The sequence below is a fragment of the Myxocyprinus asiaticus genome, chromosome 20, assembly GCF_019703515.2.
Source record: "Myxocyprinus asiaticus isolate MX2 ecotype Aquarium Trade chromosome 20, UBuf_Myxa_2, whole genome shotgun sequence".
Taxonomy (NCBI): Eukaryota; Metazoa; Chordata; class Actinopteri; order Cypriniformes; family Catostomidae; genus Myxocyprinus; species Myxocyprinus asiaticus.
In genome coordinates this window covers 16236548-16256412 of record NC_059363.1, presented here as the reverse complement: position 1 = coordinate 16256412, position 19865 = coordinate 16236548, and the positions used below count along the sequence as shown (strand labels likewise).

General features: G+C 37.3%; 2 protein-coding genes across 8 annotated transcripts in view; one reads left to right on the top strand and one right to left on the bottom strand.

Annotated features, from left to right (window-relative positions):
* The first annotated feature begins 187 nt into the window (after window positions 1-187).
* Window positions 188-9895, top strand: LOC127411159 (protein FAM98A-like). 2 transcript variants are annotated; one of them, XM_051646523.1, is made up of 8 exons: window positions 189-291; window positions 1211-1359; window positions 1807-1941; window positions 2088-2272; window positions 3543-3623; window positions 3747-3863; window positions 4003-4170; window positions 4810-9895. In XM_051646523.1, the coding sequence occupies exons 1-8, from the start codon at window positions 251-253 to the stop codon at window positions 5512-5514; spliced, it is 1581 nt and encodes a 526-aa protein (XP_051502483.1). In that variant the 5' UTR covers window positions 189-250; the 3' UTR covers window positions 5515-9895. The 2 variants fall into 2 exon arrangements, with proteins under 2 accessions (XP_051502484.1, XP_051502483.1); XM_051646524.1 differs by lacking the exon at window positions 1211-1359 and having other exon boundaries at window positions 188-291.
* LOC127411156 (ras guanyl-releasing protein 3-like) overlaps window positions 8654-19865 on the bottom strand; it is a 48832-nt gene continuing 37620 nt past the window's right edge. For 5 of the 6 annotated variants that reach the window (XM_051646515.1, XM_051646520.1, XM_051646516.1 and 2 more), the window contains 8 exons: window positions 18508-18588; window positions 18129-18242; window positions 17603-17718; window positions 16037-16184; window positions 14961-14997; window positions 14385-14534; window positions 12834-13222; window positions 8654-11090 (listed from right to left, as the gene is read on the bottom strand). In XM_051646515.1, coding sequence (XP_051502475.1) covers window positions 11082-11090; window positions 12834-13222; window positions 14385-14534; window positions 14961-14997; window positions 16037-16184; window positions 17603-17718; window positions 18129-18242; window positions 18508-18588 — 1044 coding nt within the window. In that variant the 3' untranslated portion in view covers window positions 8654-11081. Of the gene's footprint in view, window positions 11091-12827; window positions 13223-14384; window positions 14535-14960; window positions 14998-16036; window positions 16185-17602; window positions 17719-18128; window positions 18243-18507; window positions 18589-19865 lie in introns of those variants that run through there. The other variant, XM_051646519.1, reaches the window with a different exon arrangement.

Sequence of the window (19865 nt, the reverse complement as noted above, 5' to 3'; positions counted from 1 at the left end):
AAAAAGTAATATCAGTATTTAACATTAGATTACCAGAGTTAAATACTGAACTTTATCCTATATGCACATTCATATGAATTTTTTATAAAGCAAAAATAAAGGGAAAAAAAATTCTGTGCATGCAGGGCAGGCTGTTGGAAAAATATTCCGGCATATTTTTGGACAGCTAAAATCACTGTGAGGACCCCGTTATGCCAACCCAGTAGTGCAGCGATCACGGCTTCTGTCTTTAATTCAACACGTTTTTATCATGGATTTTACTGGTATTCTTGATTCTCTGGAGGACCTGGGGTAAGTTAATTAATCGTCACTTTGTCTCAAAAATGATCTTTGATTCTTTTCGTTTGCTTTTCCAGCTGGTTTATAGTCAGTTTAGCCGCATAAATCTGAACTCATCCACGCATGCCGGTGTTCTGGATGGTCTGACACATGACCGGTTGGATCTGATATTCTGATCGAATCCGCTGTTGATTTAATTTGTTTTGCATTCCTCGGCAGCGATGACAGCCTTTTACTTTTTTTCTTGTGGTTTATGTCAGAGCTGTGATTATTGTATCGTATGTAGAGTGATTTCTAGAATTAATTACCTGATTGCGCCATGCCGCGTCAGCAGTGCTCGAATATTTAAATATCTCCACTGCCATAAATATCCGGCCTGTATCATCATGGCCTGCATGAACAGGCCACTTTCACCACATTACCAGCTCTCAATGTGCCAGACTAGTTCACAGTTTTTACAAATGCAAAGATCATTTTACAAGAACTAACGTTAATTGACGGTTCTAGGATCAGTGCAGAATTGGTTGTTCTTTTATAAGGATGAAGACCTGAAAATGGAAGTAATTTGATGATTTTTCTGACCTGCTCTGCCCAAGTTTTCTCCTGCATTGAAGCATAACTGAACTTCATATCAGTAATATGCTGTTGTTATTGTTTTAGAATGAACAGACCCTGTGTCTTTTGTCTTTAGGCTACATTATAATTTTGATTAAGTTAAATCGAATGTTGTCTTGCCAGTTTGATTCGGTTTTTTAGGCTTATTGATATGGTACTGTGGCATCATTAGATCAGGTCACAATCTCCCAAATAGTACAGGGAGTACAGACTGAGTCAGGGCTATCTCAAAATGCAAACACAGTAACAGCATCTTAGAAAAGTGTGTGTGTGTGTGTGCGTGCGTGCGCGTGTGTGCGCGGGTGTTTGTTTGCAGATACCAGGGTCCACTCCTAGAGGATGGCGCTCTTGAGACAGCTGTGAATGGTGGGGCTGTGTCTCCAGAGTTCACTAAACTGTGCTCCTGGCTTGTGTCTGAGTTGAAGCTCTATTGCAAACTAGAGGAGAACGTTCATGCAACCAACTGTGAGTGTGACGAGAAAATATTCTGCACAAATAACAGAATCTATGAGGAAGGAAGTGCCCATCAGAGTGTGAATTCTGTCTTTTCACTCTCTAAAAATGTTCCTACAAAGCAAAACTAAACTGAGAATAATAGTGTGAATTGTGTACCACTGAGAATTCATTGTATTAAGTTTAGGTCAATCATATTATTCCAAACGTGTGTGCTTTCTTCAATGGAACAAAAAGAGAAGTTTGGCAGACTGACCGCCTCAGTCACAATTCACTGTCATTGAATGGGAAAAAAGATGTAAGAAAGTGAAAGTTGAGTAAGGCTGTCATTCTGCCTAACCTCATAGGGGTTTGGAACAGCAACAAGAAGGTGAATAAATAATGACATTTTTATTTTGGGGTGGGACTGTCTGATTAATGGGATTTGGCTGATATTGATTTTGGGTTTGGCATGTGTAGGTCCGAGCGAATCTGAGGGGTTTCAGCTGGAGATGAGTGGTCTTTTAGCTGAGATGTCCTGTCCATATCCTGCGCTCATCACTGGAGACGTAACCAAGCGTTTGCTGAATGCAAACAACTGTCTGTTACTGCTAGGTATGAAAACCGCAACATCTCCTCGTTCCTTTAATCATTTATGAAGCTATTTAAAACACAGCTCTGATTAAGTCATGGCCCAGAAGCCTTTTGTTGTCGTGTCTAAGTATTTTTCTTCCATTACTTTATTCATTCCATTTTTCCAGGCTTCCTGATCTCAGAGCTGGAGGCCTCCAGGATGATCTTGGTAAGCCAGCCCCAGAAGAGGGTGCAGGAGACGGGGGGCAGTAAAGTCTTCGTGGAGCTGAAAGGCATCTGTATGGCTCTGGGCATGTCCAAACCTCCTGCCAACATAACTATGTTCCAGTTCTTCAGTGGCATTGAGAAAAAGGTGAGTACTGCTATTTGGTGTACGCACACACATTCACGAAAAATCATTAGTGTTTATTAGGACTGGGGAAAAATATAGATTTTCCAATACATCACGATCTTCATTTGAACTATCTTGATGTTGATTCTTAAATCCCAAGATTGATATTTTACTCTTTTGCGCAATCTTCTACTACAATGAGAGGAAATCACTTGATTTTGCAAGAAAAATTTGCACTATGCAACTAAAAATGTCTGTGATTACTAGCAACTGGCTGGTAAATATTCAGATTTCACTTACCAGTGATTGTGTAGTATAGTGCGGAAGAAGTTCAGCATGACATCCTTTTGCTGCATGTTGAGGGTAAACATTTGGTTTGACTCGTCCGTGTAATGTGTGTCCAAAGACGATATCCACGCAACCCATTTGTAAGTGAGTAATGTGTCTTTTAATACCTTTTCTGTTCTTTACAGCCAGTTGTTGTTCAAACACAACAAAAAATAAACATTTCATTCAAATCACGCATTCAAGTCCTCTCTTGTTAATATGTGCTCCTTTACAGAACAGCTGGTTTTCTTAAAGAGACAGTACTGTTTTTTTGCATGTTTTCTACAAATCAATTTAAATGCATGTAAATAATACAAGTTATACATATAAACAATAAACATGTAACAAAATATAACAAGTTCAATATAATATCATATTTATTGATGGAATACATGGATTTGTCAATTTCTAAAAAGTTAAAATGTGAGTAAAATGATGAAAAACTAATAAACCATATGTGCCCAGTGTGATGATCCGCTGTATGATTAACAGCCTTAGCTGAGAGAGAATTTCTTTCATATGTAAGCAAAGTGGACATTATAACCGAAATAGTAACGTTTTACAATAAGGTTCCATTTGATAACTTTAGTTAATGCATTAGGTATCATGAACAAACAAGTATATTTTTACAGCATTTATTAATCTTAGTTGTTATCTTAATGATAACAAATGCAACTTTTGATTTTAAATATATATGTTAAAATTAATATTAAACATGATTAATACATGCTGTAAAAGTATTGTTCATTGTTAGTTCATGTTAACTAATGTTAACAAGTGGAACCTTATTGTGAGGTGTTACCACTGAAATATACCCGTATGAAACAATATCAAATCGAGTCGAAATCCAAATCGAATCAGGAAATCTGTATCAATTCCCAGCCCTTTATAAAGGGGTGTGTTTATATAGTGTTTATAAAGCAAGCTCACTATATTATGAACTGAAATTAAATTTTTACTTCAGCTGAAGGAAGCTTTGTCCAAAGTCCCTCCATCTCATATAGGGGAGCCTTTACTGAAGAAACCACTGGGACCTATTCATTGTGTAAGTTTTTACTTGTTTGTTGAACACAGTTTTAAAAAAATATTTTGTATTTGATTATATTTTATTTAATTGTAATTTTTGTATTTACATTTAAGTACAGATTTGTGTCTTTCTCATCTTCAGGAGAAAATTGAAGCAATAAACCAAACACTTGTGAATGAGTATGAAGTCAGAAGGAAAATGTTGTTGAAACGACTGGATGTGACAGTGCAGTCTTTTGGCTGGTCAGAAAGAGCAAAGGTACCAGAATCTCCCTTTTTACTTGATACACAACAGAGTTATACAGAAGAAGAGTAGGTCAAATTTTTATTTTCATTTTCATTTTCATTATGTAGAAAAGATAAAGCTGAAAAATAATCTATGATATATTTGTGTACAGACACGTGCTGAGAGGCTTACTAAAGTGTACCAGCCTCTTCGTACGGCACTAGCCACTAAGACCAGGGTGTCCGTGGCTCACCTGTTTGCTGCTAGACAAGATTTATCAAAGATTCTGCAAACCAGCAGTGGTCACATCAGAGAGAAAACAGCTTGTGCGATTAACAAGGTAGGTCACTTAAACTTTTGAACAGTTTATACTTGTTTTCTGAATTTTTTCTTTTGTCAAAAGGTACCAGTGAGTGATTTTTTGCAACAAGTGTTGAATGTGCAAACATGTTTTTATTACTAGGGGTGGGAATTGTAAGCAGTATAACGGAGCTGGTTCCTTAATGATTCCATTAATGATTCTTTTAGTACCTGAAGGTTAATTGGTCCTAAATGTACACTTTATATATAGATTTATTATTAATTTTATATACATACAGTTCTGTGCTAATGTTTTAGGAAGTAAATGTTGTATAGTGAGGATGTTTTAATAAAATAATGGCATGAATAATTTTAACTTATCAAGGAACTTCATTCAGAGTGCAGTAACTGAAGAAAAAAAAAAAAAAAAAAACCTAAATATTTGGTGTGACCACACTATGCCTTTTAAAACAGCTCCAATGCTCCTAGCTACACTTGCACACAGTTTTTCAAGGTTGTTCCAAGCATCTTGGAGAACATGCCACAGTTTCAATTGCTTCTGGCTCTTCAGTTAATCCCAGACTTACTCAATGATGTCTTAAACAATTATTTTGCCATGACACTACACACACATTTGTCTAAAACTGTAAATCTTTGTTAATTTTTAATTTTTTTTTAGGTCTTGATGGGTCGCGTGCCTGATCGAGGAGGCAGACCAAATGAGATTGAACCCCCACCTCCAGAGATGCCCACATGGCAGAAACGCCAAGATGGTCCACAAGGGGGCGGCGGAGGGCAGCACTACTCTGGTGGTGGTGGGGGAAGAGGTGGAGGACGGGGTGGCTATGATCAGCAGCAGGGAGGCCGGGGAGGCCATGAGAGAGGCGGAGCGAGGGGTGGGAGAGGAGACCACCGTGGGGGTAAAGTTCAGGGGGGCTGGCAGGAAAGCTCTGGTGGAGGCGGATACCAGGTTCATTACCAGGATGGTGGACATCGAGGAGGTTACGGAGGTGGAGGAAGTGGCAGCTACCATGGAGGGCAACAGGGATCAGGATACCAAGGGGGAGGCTACCAAGGAGGCCAACAAGGACTGGGGTACTCAGGAGGAGGTTACCAAGGTGGCGGAGGGTATCAGGGCGGAGGTGGGGGTTACCAGAACGAGGGATATTTTCAGGATGCAGGGCGACACCAGGAGAGAAGTGGTAGGGGGGGTCGTGGAGGTAGAGGGAGAGGAGGAGGAAGAGGAGGTGGGCAGGGAGGGGGATGGAGTGGAAGAGCAGGGCAGAATTTTAACCAAGGAGGGCAGTTTGAGCAGTTCTTTCAGCAAGGTGGGCACCAGTATAACCAGGCGGGCTTTGGGCAAGGAAGACAATATACTAGTTGAAAGACAGAGACAGTTTCTGCCAACTACGGGTTCAGAGAGGACACAATTCTCTGAGGGCACGAGACGAGATGCAGGCCTTGAGATTCCTGACGAATGGACAGGCATGACATCCCATTTTCACCTGGTGCCTAAGGGGTCTGCTTTACTGAGATCTCCTTGGAATGAACATAATGTGCTTTTTTGCATGTGTACGGTTCATGGTCTACACGGTTACGCTTCCAACAGACCATTTAAATTACTTCACTTATTTTGAAGTGCGCGATTGGGTTGCCAAATAACTCCCAGGGTAAACTTTGTGTTTCTGGGTTTGTGTTCATCTTCCTCCATTTGGTAGTTTACATCGATTCAGTCTACTGCCTCTTCGTCGCTGCTCTGACTCTGAATCTGATAAAGCCTTATACTAAACATTATAGAGAAGTTATTGAAACATTTTGTTTGGCTATTTTCTAGTTTTATTTATGGAAGCGGTTCTTTATGACATCATTAATGTTATAGATTTTTCTGTTTATTAGTTCTCAATGTCAATCCTGTTATTTAAACCATCAGCACTTGAATATTTTATTTCCTTTCCAAGTGGGATGTGTTTGTTTATAAATGCCAGATATTAACAGTTAACCAGCTTGGGTGTTTTCACCAGGTTTGGAAGTATGGAAAGCCATACAGCATTTGAAAGACATGAATTTAGAAGTTTTCTGCTGATTTGGGAAAGAGTGACAGATCACTTTAAAGGTTTTTGGATGATCAAATAAACCATAAAAAAAAGTGCTCACTGTTGTAGTGATGAATATTACTATGATGTTTTAACATTAGTATGGTGTTATTCACGCTGTGGTGAAACTTGGCATAGGCACTTAGGGTGGCAGTAGGGTGGCATGTTCTCTGGGGTGCCACGGGATCAGTGTTGGTAAGAAACGATAGCTACTAACTTGACATTAAACAGAACCATCATAGCAGTTCAGCTACATAGTTTTACAAAAGTCTAGTTTTTCAGACAATAAGCTATCTTTCCATCTCTCTCATGGGAATTCCAAAACAATTAAGTGTATCGGTTCATTCTGACTGTTCATGTAAATGAACAGATTAAAATAAAGATTCACTTGTATGTACTGTTGGAAATTCTAAATAATTGTAGTCAATTGGTTCGTTTCGATGGTTGTAATAAACTAGCTCAAGTAAACAATTTACAGATTCACTTCAGCCACTGTGGAAGCAATGTCCCTTTCCAAGAAATTCAGTCCTCTTTGGAACACTCCTGGGAGCAATTTTCTATGTTAACAAGCAGCATAAAAAAACAGCTCCTATCTACCTAAATGGGGAAAGACTAAAATCTCCAAAGCGGTTGGCCAGGATTACAATCAAAGAACATATTTGAAATCAGCAGTTAAATCTGACAACATTGGCATCATAAATTGTGCTTCTATAGCTCAGATGACACTAAAAAAACTCTATTTGTTAGGCTGGTCTAGCTAATGCACATGTGCGTTCTTGAGTTGACTGACAGGTAACATCTTTATCTAAAAGGTTATTTGGCTCTTTTACATCTAAGGCAGGACTTCCTTTTCTGCATCTACTATATTGGGTGTTCCAATTTCTCCCATTTATTTTAACACAAGTGGTTTGTCTTGGGCTATGTGGTCTTTGGTAGAAGTACGTTTTTGGAGCTGTTTATCACTGTTTTCGACAAATTAGTGGATTTTATTAATTCTCTGTAGTATAAATAAATGTAATCAATTAAGTATTTTTTATTTGGTATGGATTTAATGGTTACATTTAATGTTGCCACCCTTTTTAAATGAATATTCTAAGTAAAAGAAATGGCTGGTTCAATACAAGTTAAGCTCAATTGATTACTACAAAATGTATTTCAACTCGTCCCTCCTTTTCTTTACATTTGTCATTTTTTTTTTTTAAATGTCAACAAAACCTAAAATCCTTAAACAACTGTAAAAAATATGATTTAAACAACTTTACAGCTCAAATAATACACCATTTTAATTTTTTTTATATAAATGTAAGTGCTTTTATAAAATTATAAGCTTCACATTTCTGCTTTTAAACCCTCCAAAAATTAGCCCCATTCACTTCCATTGTAAGTGTCTCACTGTAACCTTGATTTTTGCTTTTTTAAAGAAAAGATAGGATGGGTTTAAATTAATTGTTGTGATAATCAACATTATGCCACAAATGCTGTCAATTGATCTTAACTTGTGTTGAACCCGGAATATTTCTTTAAACTCAATTGACAGCATTGTGAAATAATGTTGATTACTACAAAAAATTTGACCTTTAAAAAAAAACAAAAAACAAAAAAAAAAACAAATCTGGGTTAAAGTGAGGCCAATCTGTAAACATTAAAATACTCTAGCCACAATTTTTAAACAATATGATTGTTAACGTGATTTTAGTATGATATAACTTCTTACTAAACCTTTCTGTGTAATGTTATATCCAATTTTTCTATTTCATTGCTATGACAATGTGACACCATAAACCCTATTGTACCAGTACATGACGACATTACAGCTAAGGTAATACATAGGCCTAAGTCTTAACAGAAGAATTAATGTAAGAGCTTTTATAAAATTATAAGCTTAACATTTCTGCCTTTTAATTCCTCCAAAAATTCCATTGTAGCTTAAGTGGCTCATTGTAACCTAAATTTTTGCTGTTTTTAAAGAAAAGGAGGGACGAGTCCAAATAATTTTTGTGGTAATCAACATTATGGCACAAATGCTGTCGATTGAGCTTAACTTGTAAAAAAACTTTGTACGGAATATTCCTTTAATGTCACCAGTTGTCATTGTTTATTTGCCAGATACACTGAGTAGAAGTAATATATATCAGTTGTATAGTTATATCTTATTACAAACATTTTGTTGTCTTTAGGTATGTTAGAGGCCAGGGGGTTCTTTAGCTGTGTATGAAATTACTTAGACATAGTATTTTACGTGTGGTTGATAAATATACAGTATGTCCACATGAGGGCGATGTACATCAACAAAATGTATGTGGTGCTAATGATTTGTTCAAAGAGTAGCAGAATGATCAGAGTTTATTTGCAGTCATTTGGAAACAAGAGTTTAAATCAGATATTGTATTGATTTTGTAAGACTGACAATTAAAGTTTTGAATAGCTTAGTCTGTGCAAGGTTAGTGTGTTTATTAATAGGTTTTCCCATTAACAGAAAAGGGAAGATTGGAGTGCATTGGAGAAATTATGAGACATATTTGTACAAGTGAAGTTCTTCAAAGACATCATTCCAGTTAAAGCAGATTATAAACCTCTAAATCTAAATCCAAATATTCTAAAAAATACACTATAAATAATTTTAAAATAATCATTGAACATTTACATTTCTGTCAGAATTGATAGATACACTTTTTTCAAGCTAAATTACGTAAGTAAATAAAATATCCTCCTAAATAATCCAGTCAGTAAAAGTCCCTTGATGTTTAATATTCAGTTTTGTGGGTCAAGCTTATTTTCACTGGCACCCCTGAGACCCTGAGATGACCTGCTCACTGCACAGACAACCCGATTTCATCCTTAGAAACATAAATTAGCATGCTTAAAATTTTGTAGATATATTGAAGTTCAAAATAAGAAGCAAGAACCACCTTGTGAATATGAAGAAAGATATTGTCTCAAAATTCAAAATTACTTTGAAATGTCAAATGGAAAAGGTTGAGATTCAGTCTTTTTTTTTTTTCTTATAACAGTAGAAAAATAAACATTTCCTCAGGTAGACCACACATGAACCACAAACATGATCAGAAACATTCATCTCATTACAGTCAATACAAGGTTCGACTTTTTATGATTCAACAACAGTCATCATTTTTTATGTCTGTTTTTCACATTTTATAATGTAAAAAATGTTTGTCATAAAATTCTGGTGATCCATTTGTCAGTGCTTGTCATACCCCATGCATCAAATAATATGTGTGCTCAGTGGTTAAGTCTATGAGATTTAGAACCTACCTATATAAGGTTCTGGAATGCCAGGGCTCTGGGAATCATAAGCCAGTCATGAAACCGTGAGTGTTAATATTGTGACCCCAAAATCACATTACATCTCTACTAAATCCATAACTGACAAATGCATCTAATCCTATGGGCTTAAAAACCACAGTTTTTCGTATTTGATATACCTGTATGGTTACTGACTCTTTCTCACATACTGTACATTATCTGCAGAGACGATCATATCAGGCCTGTCCCGTCTGAGCTTTTCTGTGTCTCACTGAGCTGAGATGTCTGTCTGACCTTCCCCAGGGGATCTGGGTGTAAAACTCATTTCAGAACATATGGTGCTGAAGGACGCTGAACTCTGTGTTGCCTTGACGATGGACTAGCCGCCCAACTAAATCGTCTGATGCTTAGCAACAAATGCCATGCAAACACCTGGGTCGGTAAAATATCGGTCTCTGAATTTATGTAGATATAAAGATAATTTCACTCTTATAAAGCATATATTGCTAAGCAATACTGATGTAATGATGCAAAAGGTCAGCGGTTATCCCTTATATATAGTTCACCCAAAAATTTTAATTATGTCACCACTTATCTTTGAACACAAAAGGAGATGTTTAGCAGAATGTCCAAGCTGCTGTTTTTCATTCGATGAAAGTCAGTGGCCATGGTGAAAGCCATTCTGCTTTGGAACAACATGAGGGTGAGTAAATGATGTCAGAATTTCATTTTTGGGTGACTATCCCTTTAAGGACTTCATCCAGCTTGCACATGCCTTTTCTTTGAAGCACAGGGATCAAACACGGCCAAGCAAAAACAAAGTTCTGCACAAGTATGGTAACCATAAGTGAAACAATCAATCTTTAGCTCTTTGAAAAAGCATAGATCAGTTTTTCATTATATCCAGGATCTATTATATAAAATTTGGTTTCCTGTAGCACTTATCTTTTGTCTATGTACCTTCCACTTCAGATCACAATGTGTTGCTGGGCAAACACATAAACACAGTTAGTGTTATTAATTTTCTTAGACACCTTTCCTCCATAACAGCACATGCCAGTGCCACCTTAAACTTCCAAAAAATCCAATGTGTAGTGTTCAGCACATGCTAGTGCCACCTTAAACTTCCAAAAAAAAAATCACACCAAGCAGAGCGTGTGTTGAATACACATCCACCTCAACCATTAAATAAGAACATTCACACTGATATTTCTGTACAAAACTCTCCTGGTCTCTCTTTTCATCTTGTTCACACACACACAATCACACGCATCTACTTCAGTTTATCTGTCACAGTAAACGCCAATGTATCCTTCAATGTAGCAGAGTCTCCTGGGTTTTCAATCGGTCCATTACAGTCCAGTTTCTCAACTCCAAAGAGGAGAACACAGCATTACAGTCTCCCTGTTGAGTCAGAGACCTTTCTTTTGATGTAACCCTTCCCCTAGTTCAGTCAGCCGGTTGCTTAATGCACCTATTCCTGATCCACTGGAGGCAGGAGGCACTCCAGCATGCCCCCTAGAGAGGAGAGTCCTCTGGGCCAGGGTCCTGTCTGGCTCCAGGGTGTCCTTCTTGGGCCCACAGAGCGGACAAGTCAGCTGATCTGAAAACATAAGAACACAGATCAGAGGCCATATTACTCATTTGATTTGAGGAAAAATAATTAGTGGTGTTTGCTAAGGCATTACTCTTGCTATTGCTCATGCTTAAGGCTAATTTACACTGGGCGAACAGGCTTCATTTAGTTTTAAAATTTTAATTTTAAAATATGATGAAATGCACCAACCGTTTGCTTGGTGATATTTCTTGTGTTTGTGCACACCCTGAACTTCTTGACCTAGGAGATACTTGGCTAGTCGACGAGCGTTGATGATTGGTTAATCGTGGATGTGGTTTGGATGTGAGGTTCTTTATTTAAAATCAAGCCTGCGAGCTGGGGAGGTTGTAGTTAGCTAGGTTATTATTTTAACATAAAAAAAAATGATAATTTTGAATCCAGTTTCTCTAAGGTTATTCAGAAACCTTGTGTTTTTAAGCCACCTTTCACTGTCTCCGACACTTGCGTACTGTCATATTTCTCCCCCTAGTGGCAGTCGTAATGAACTACATGGGAAAATGCGTGCAAATCGTGATATCAGACTATTCAGTCTCTTGAGACATAGAAAGATAAAAAAAATTCAAATGAAACTGGTTCATGATTAATATTAACTGTATTTTATTATTCATATTATTTTTATTATTACTGTTTTTACAGTTATTATTATGATAATTACTAATTGCCTATAACAACAACATTTATAATAAAAGTTCAGCAAATAGAGAGCAGAAATCTTATTTAAATAATATTTAAATAATTTAAATATGAAGGTTTTGCAAGTGTAGAAATACAGTAAATAAGAGATGTACACATTTAATTACAAATGCCTTTTGTGATATATTTAGGAGTATTAATTGCACTGTAATGCTGCTTGTTTACATACTGCAGAAAATAGCTGCCTGGGAGTGTTCCAAAAATGGCCGCAGAGTGACCTGACTTGCTAAAAAGACTTTGGTTAAATATAAAACCAAGATGAATAAGTTGAAACATGTTGGTTTTAAACATGGCTATTAATAAAAGTGTTCAACTAAAAACATAATTTTGCATTGTAATGTTGGCAGGTGTGCCAACAGTTTTAATCCCTGTGTGTCAAGTGACCGTGTCTTTTTTCAATTAGTGTTCTACAAATAACACAGTGAAGGTCTGAATTTAACAAACATGGCAACACAATCCTAGTCAGACATATGCTCTGCATTTCAACCCAAAACAAAGAGTCTGTCAGGTCCTAAAATAACACCCTACAGCAGATGAGGCCGGTCAGGTTATTGCTACATATTTAGGCCCATCAGTGTGAGTGCAGCGGGGCTCTCGGCCCTGCAGCCTCTGATGAAGATTATCTCTAGGGCAATGAGAAAAAGGGCAGCCCATGGAACCTTGGTGTTTCCATGGCAATGAGTGAGTGAGGTTTCATAAAAAGATGTTCCAGGGCCTTGAGAGAGGCAGAAAGGAATTAAAAACAGAAAACAAAAAGGTGGTTTATGGGACTCACAAGGTCTTGCTGCCCAAACAAGTCTGAGGCTTCTGTAAAATGAATTTTGCCTCATGTTTGAAACTAAGCACCTCACCTCTCTTTTCTGAATCTTTGTCATCACACAAAGCATGTTTACTATAATAATAATAATAATAATAATAATAATAATAATAATATAACATTATTCTTCACCTTTAAATATTAATAGTGATTGGATCATTTCTTTATTTTTTGAATTTAAGAAGAATTCAAACTAGGTGCTTTATGTTCAATCATACCTCAGAGGTTTTAGTTTTGTCAGTATGTTGTCCTATGAGTCTGTTCTGCTGTGGCCCTTCGCTGGGCTCCTGTGAATCCCTGCGAATGCGACTCGTCCCTGCTGAACTCTGTGTGTCGTTCTCCCAGCGTGCAAAGCCTTTGCTCTTGGATGTTTTGCGGTGTCGTCTGTACCTCATCTTGGGGAAGGTGTGTGAGCCACTGTCAGCTATGGCAGCCCAGCCGTTTTCTGGCCACATGGGTTCTGTCTGCGTGGCCTGACTGGTGGTGGCTCTCTGGAGCCGGACTGAGATCCGCTGGGCTGAACCGGTCATCAGCGTGATGGATTTTCCCTCCAGATCAGAACCAGATGAAGGCGAGACAGTAGGGAACGTAAAAACCTCATCATCATCTGTGACACAACACAACAAGAAAACATTAGTTGTGAGAGTATTTCATCCATATTTTAAGAGAAATATATGGCACTCTCTATTAACACTAAGGGCAAATAGCCAACCTTGTTAGAAAAAGCTATTTGCACTCCACCCACATAATTTACAGATAATACAAATTGCAAATTACTCCTATTTACACTTAGGAGAACAACATATATCACTATTTGAACTTACTGCCAACAAGATGCTATTTGTTGCTATATATAAATTGTGCAAACAGTATCTACAGTAGTATCTACCACCATTTACCCTTAGTGTAAATATAGCATGTTGGCATACCTTCTTTTATACTTCCGGGTTCAATACAAGTTAAGCTCAATCGACAGCTTTTGTGGCATAATAAATTTTGACTTGACCCTCCTTTTCTTTAAAAAAATAAAAATAAAGCAAAAATATGGGTTACAGTGAGGCACTTACAATGGAAGCGAATGGTCGGCAAATTTTTTTATGTTAAAATATTCACTTTTTTTAAAATATAGCCACAAGATATAAACAATATGTGTGTTAACATGATTTTAGTGTTTCTGTGTTAAGTTAGAGCTAGTTTTACGGCAATGACAATGTAATGTCAACAAACCCTAAAACCCTAAAATAACTGTAAAAATGTCCATTTAAACGTAACAGCTCAAATAAAACATGCGCTTTAACAGAAAAATTAATGTAAGTGCTTTTATAAAATTATTCACTTTCAGCTACCAATAAGAGTGTAGTACTCTTTATTTAACACATTTTACTATGTTTAAATCTCTTTTGCCGAATTCCACACATTTACTCTCAAAATCAGCACAGAAAATGGCAAACAAAGTCAGACGATTCTGTCCGGGCCTGAGAATAACACATCCAGTGCAATGGCATAAACTTTTGAAGTTACTGTTACCGCCACAGTAACGCTAGAACGCACGCTATGTATGTTCAACTGGACTGCGCGTTGACAATGCGTGCGCCAGGTGCTTGCATCTGCATATGCATACATGCATACAGTTTGTTTTTGGCCTAAGTGCAAATAGCTGCTGCCAAATTATAAGCTTTCTAGAAATATAATCTTGAAAACATAGTCAAAACAAATGTAAAAAAAAATAAAATAAAACTTGTTGAACTAATGTTCAGGTGTCTGTTTACCTTTACAGGTGGGCAGGGTGGGGCTGCTGGGTAAAGAGCTATGTGTGAGTGCTCCATGTGACACGCTGCCCAACGAAGTGGACCGAGGGAGACGCCGGCACGCCAAAACCAGCAGCTCACGACATTGTTTGTGACAGTTAACCCCACAGTCTGAAAACAATCAGACTTCACTTTAACAACAAGAAAATGTCTAAATGAGTACATAAAACAAACTTCTAACCCTATCGCTAAAAGAAAAGAAAAAATAAAACATTTACTTTATGAATTTACTTATTAATTTACCTAAATATATTTATTTGGAAGTCCCCAGAGGGAGGTTTTGCCAGACCTAGCTGATTTCTAGGCATATTTTGTCATCAAAATATAGCTAAGTAAACCCACACACACACATATTGCTGCATACATGGGGCTGAGATTCTTTTTTTACTTGAAAAACAGGATGTTTAACAAACCAACATCAATGAACTAAACAGAGAAAAGAAACTAGATGAAAATCTATAAGATATGCAGCTTGTGCAGGCATCAACTTCTATTGTCAAATGTTTCATTTATTTATGTTAATTTGATTTGTTTTACCTTTGCACTTATATCCTTGTTTAATAATCCCCCAAAGCTGATAAAGTGCATCACAGGATGAAGAGGAAGGGCATCAGAGAAAAAATATGAGAGAGAGAGAAAAGTATGAGTAAATCTGAATTGGGAACAGTAGCAGCAGGTTCATGCTGTATTTGAATTTATGCTTTTCTGCCCACAGAACCATGTAATAAACAGGATACTTCCACACACGTTGCACCCTTCCTGTGCAATTCAGTGTGTGGATCTGTGTGTGTGTGTTTGTGTCTGTTGAAAAAGTGAGAGAGCATGTGTGTGTATCTGAACGTCTGTTTAAAAGAATGTGTGTTAACTCAGCGGATTCCTGTCTAACCATCTGTGTAAATACAGAACAATTTGAATAGCAGTGGCTATGAATAAACACTCTGTACTGTACGCAGTCACTCTCTATCCAGCCCACAGTACTCAGTAATGCAAAACGTATTACTTGTAAATCTGTACTGTGCATCTTATATCAACAGGAAATGTTATGCAATGTTGTTGATGTTTTTTTTTTTTGTTTTTTTTTTTGGTAAATTTTGTTATGCCATTTATGAATTTTGTAATGTATATTCTACTCTTAGTTTTCTGAACTGCATTACTGTTTGTATTTATTAGTATTTATTGTGCATTGGTCATGATTATTGTGATGTTTAGAGCCGGTTGCCACTGTTGTCAGAATCCACCATTCTCGTGTCATGATTTGGGTCTTTTTCTAACACTTGGCCTGCAATGAGAAGAATAGCACTAAACTTGACATATTGTGGCTTGAAAAATGACAAACTAAAATCACATAAAAAACTTCACACATAATGTCACATGCCTAATGTTGGAAAACTCTGGATTGAGGTCGGATTTAACCTTTAAACACTGTCTGCATGGTTTCAGTGATGTTGTGGTAAACTCAGCTCCTGCTCAAGTGTACTTGTTTGCACACACACACAGTGCTGAGCACTTCAAAAGATATATACTGCACTTTATGACTCTGAGTTTAACTGTGCACATATGTTGCACTGTACACATCCCACAAAAATACATGATTCACTGGATAATTAACTCACAAATCCAGCACAGTGTTCACAGAAAGTCGGTTTCAGGTAGGTCATCTCCTGAAAGTTGTGAATAAAACCGGGCCCCATTTTGCACTGTAGCAATGGATTGGCACGCAGGAAATATGCCATCATTTCATCCTTACTGATCAATCCATCCCTGGACAAAGAGAGAGAGAAAGAGTTCATAAATGGATCCCTCAGCCTCACAAAGCAGTCAACATACATCATACTTTACTACACAAACATAAACTGACAATTCTGTAATTATTTACACACCCTCATGTTGACTTTCTTTCATGAACACAAAATAAGATGTTAGGCTGAATGTGAAGTACTGATAGCTCTCCTTTTGTGTTCCATGTAAGAAAGTTTTGGTTTGTTACAACATGAGGGGGAGAAAACGGTGACAGAATTTAAATTTTTGGGTGAACAATGCCTTTAAGTTTCACATTCATCAGTTGATTGTATCTGTGTGAAATTGTGTGCATTTCAATGAAGTGCGTTTGTGTGCTCTTCCTGTGCACAGCAGGTATGATATCTGAATTAGACTGTTAGAGTCAGTCAAAAAGCAAGAGCGCAGGAGAGATGCATGCACTCATGCATCAGTAATGCGGTTTGACTGCTGTACTGCGCAGATGAACCACAGAAGACACCAGGGAATTTCTAAGTGTGCGTGTGAGATGCTGTTTGACTGTGAGACTGTGTTTGAGTGATGCTGCTTGTCTTTCACAGGGAGTCATAACCTTCAGCCTTTTAACAATTCTGCAGGTTACCGCAATGAGCAGTTGCATTTCCTGAAGTGACTAAACCTTACAAATGTGGCATTTGTAACCACTGATCATGAAAATAATAAAGCTTTAAAGGGAAAGTTAACCCAAAAAGGAATATTCTGTCATCATTTAGTCACCCTCATGTTGTTCTAAACCTGTATGACTTTATTCTGTGGAATACAAAAAGGAGATGTTAGATAGAATGAAAGCCTTTGTGACCATTTACTTTCATTGTACGGAAAGAAAAATATGCAATGAAAGAGGATAGTGACAAAAGCTTACATCTCCTTACTGTATGTGCTCCACAAAGAAAGAAAGCTCACATTTTTGGGTGAACTGTCCCTTTTAAATGCTGTTTGAGTTCATCCAGTGGCATGGAAATGTGTCAGTGTTACAATGCTGTATTTTCACAAAATACACTTAAATACTGTACTTTTAATGCTCTTTAAAGATGCATTATTGTTGTTTTAATCATTAACATCATGTGAAGTGTAGTGTGCATGCCACGTTACGCTCCATTTGCTGCGATAAAACATATTTTACACGGTTGAGAGGAACCCTTTGAGGAAATTTCTAGACACGCAAGCTACATTCACCCAGCCAGACTGGAGGTGATGTACAGTAAATCAAAAATTTCCTCTCAAATATCATCAAACACTGAATCTCTGGCCAGGCACATAAAAGATACAGACTGAGAGATGCTCATGCTAAGAAACGCTATAAACAGTTTGGAGCTGCAGGGGTTTGTTACAGAGAATCACACATTTTGTGCATGTGTGTGTGTGTGTGTTTGTTTCGTACTCACTGGTCTTTATCAAGCACACAGAAGGAATCCAGAAAGGGGAAATTTGCAGCGATACTCTCAAAGTCTTCCTGGGATATGTAACCATCATGGTCATGGTCATAGTTACGAAACACAGACTTTACATGTAAAAAATAAATAAATAAATAAACAGCATGTTTAGACACTGGGCAAAGACTAGAAACAGGCAACTGTGTAACACTGTCATTGTAATACTAACAACTCTTGTATGTGGCCTGCTAGTTGATGGGACTGTTCTCTGCATGTGTCATTAAAATGTGCATTACTACAGATATAATCTTCCATATCATCAAATTTAATGTGATTGAACCATTCAGGATGTCACTGGTATAAGCATGAAACAATCAGCTCCTTATTTCCAATGCCTGGATGTAACCTTTTATGGAATCATATAATGATCAGTTGCACTTATTCGGCAAAAAATATCTGACCTTGAAAGTCTTTGACATCATAAGTGTCTGACATTGTAAGTATTATCATGTTGAGGACGAGGAGGGAAGCATCTTACATCCACGACCTTCCTGATATGTTTGTTGACCACTGAGGGATCGGGTTTGGTGGTGACTCCAGACGCCCAGTCCAGTGGAGCCAGAGGCTTGTTGGGGGTTGTGGGCGATGTGGGCTGCAGAAAGATATGATACGATTTGTTGATGTTAGGAAGTCATGGGACGACTCTTTTCTGTACTGAATTTCAGATATAAAACCCTTGCCGGGTTCAAGATTAATTAAATTATACCAGTGTTATTTGTATAAGTGATGATAACTGTCATAAAGTAGCTTTACAGGGTGGCAAGCTTAAAAGATTTGTGAGTTGGCAAATGCTAACAGAGGCACAATGGGCGGGTTGTTGTTGCACATAGCACACATAAGGCATGCATTCATCTTACCTGAGATTTGGGGTTACGGGGTTCCCTGAGCAAGGACAGCTCATAAATTTCATCCTCTGTGTAATACAGATCCAAAGACAGCTTCACACAAACAGACATAAATGTGAAATTAAAATCTAATTTAAAATTCACACTCCACTCACTCATTATACACATTTTACTAAGTCTAGTGGACAAAACTACTCTAATTTTAAGTGTACTTTAGGGTGAATGTCATGAAAACCTGTCTGGGTCACATTTTACCTCAAAATCAAATGACAAAAAATAAGAAATTATATTCTACACAAAGAAAATGAAGGCTAGTTTTAGGACCATTACCCCAAGTTCTCATGACCATAATGTGTATGAACGTTTTACTTTTGAGTTGAACTCTAAATGATGATTCTAGTTAGATGTAATATAGTATTTTTTTATATTTAGTGTAAAAAAGAGTTTCTTTAATCTGCATAAATTTAAGGCAGTGCAACAAATACTATAATACATAGTACATAATATGACAAATCAAGCCTATTTGTAAGACCATTATCTCAAATTCTCATTACTGTAATTTGTCTAGACATTTTTCTTTTGAGTTCAGTTCTAAATGATAATTATAATAAAACTCTCATCACTGTAAAATAGTATTTTTATGTTTTTTTTTACTGTATTACAGTAAAAAAACAAACAAAAAATTCAAAATGATGATTCTAGTTAGATTCTTATTATTGTAATATAGTACTTTTTATTCATTTCTTTTACTGTCTTACAGAGAAAATACTCAATAAATTTTTTATTATTATTTAAATCTGCATAAATTTAAGGCAGTGCAAAAATACTATTACCATGATTTATAAATGACTTCTTAAAAATTATTGTAAATATTTTTTGCATTAATAGTCCTAAAAACAAGGGGGCCTGGATAGCTCAGCGAGTAAAGACGCTGACTACCACCCCTGGAGTCACGAATTCGAATCCAGGGTGTGCTGAGTGACTCCAGCCAGGTCTCCTAAGCAACCAAATTGGCCCGGTTGCTAGGGAGGGTAGAGTCACATGGGCTAACCTCCTCATGGTCACTATAACGTGGTTCTTGCTCTCAGTGGGGCGCATGGTGAGTTGTGTGTGGATGCTGCGGAGAATAGCGTGAAGCCTCCACACGTGCTATGTCTCCGTGGTAATGCTGTCAACAAGCCACGTGATAAGATGCACGGATTGACGGTCTCAGACGAGGAGGCAACTGAGATTCGTCCTCTGCCACCTGGATTGAGGCGAGTCACTACGCCACCACGGGGAGAGCGCATTGGGAATTCCAAATTGGGGAGAAAAAAAATTGTCCTGAAAACAGGCTTTATTTTCTTAAAGGAAAATTTTTCTTATTTCTC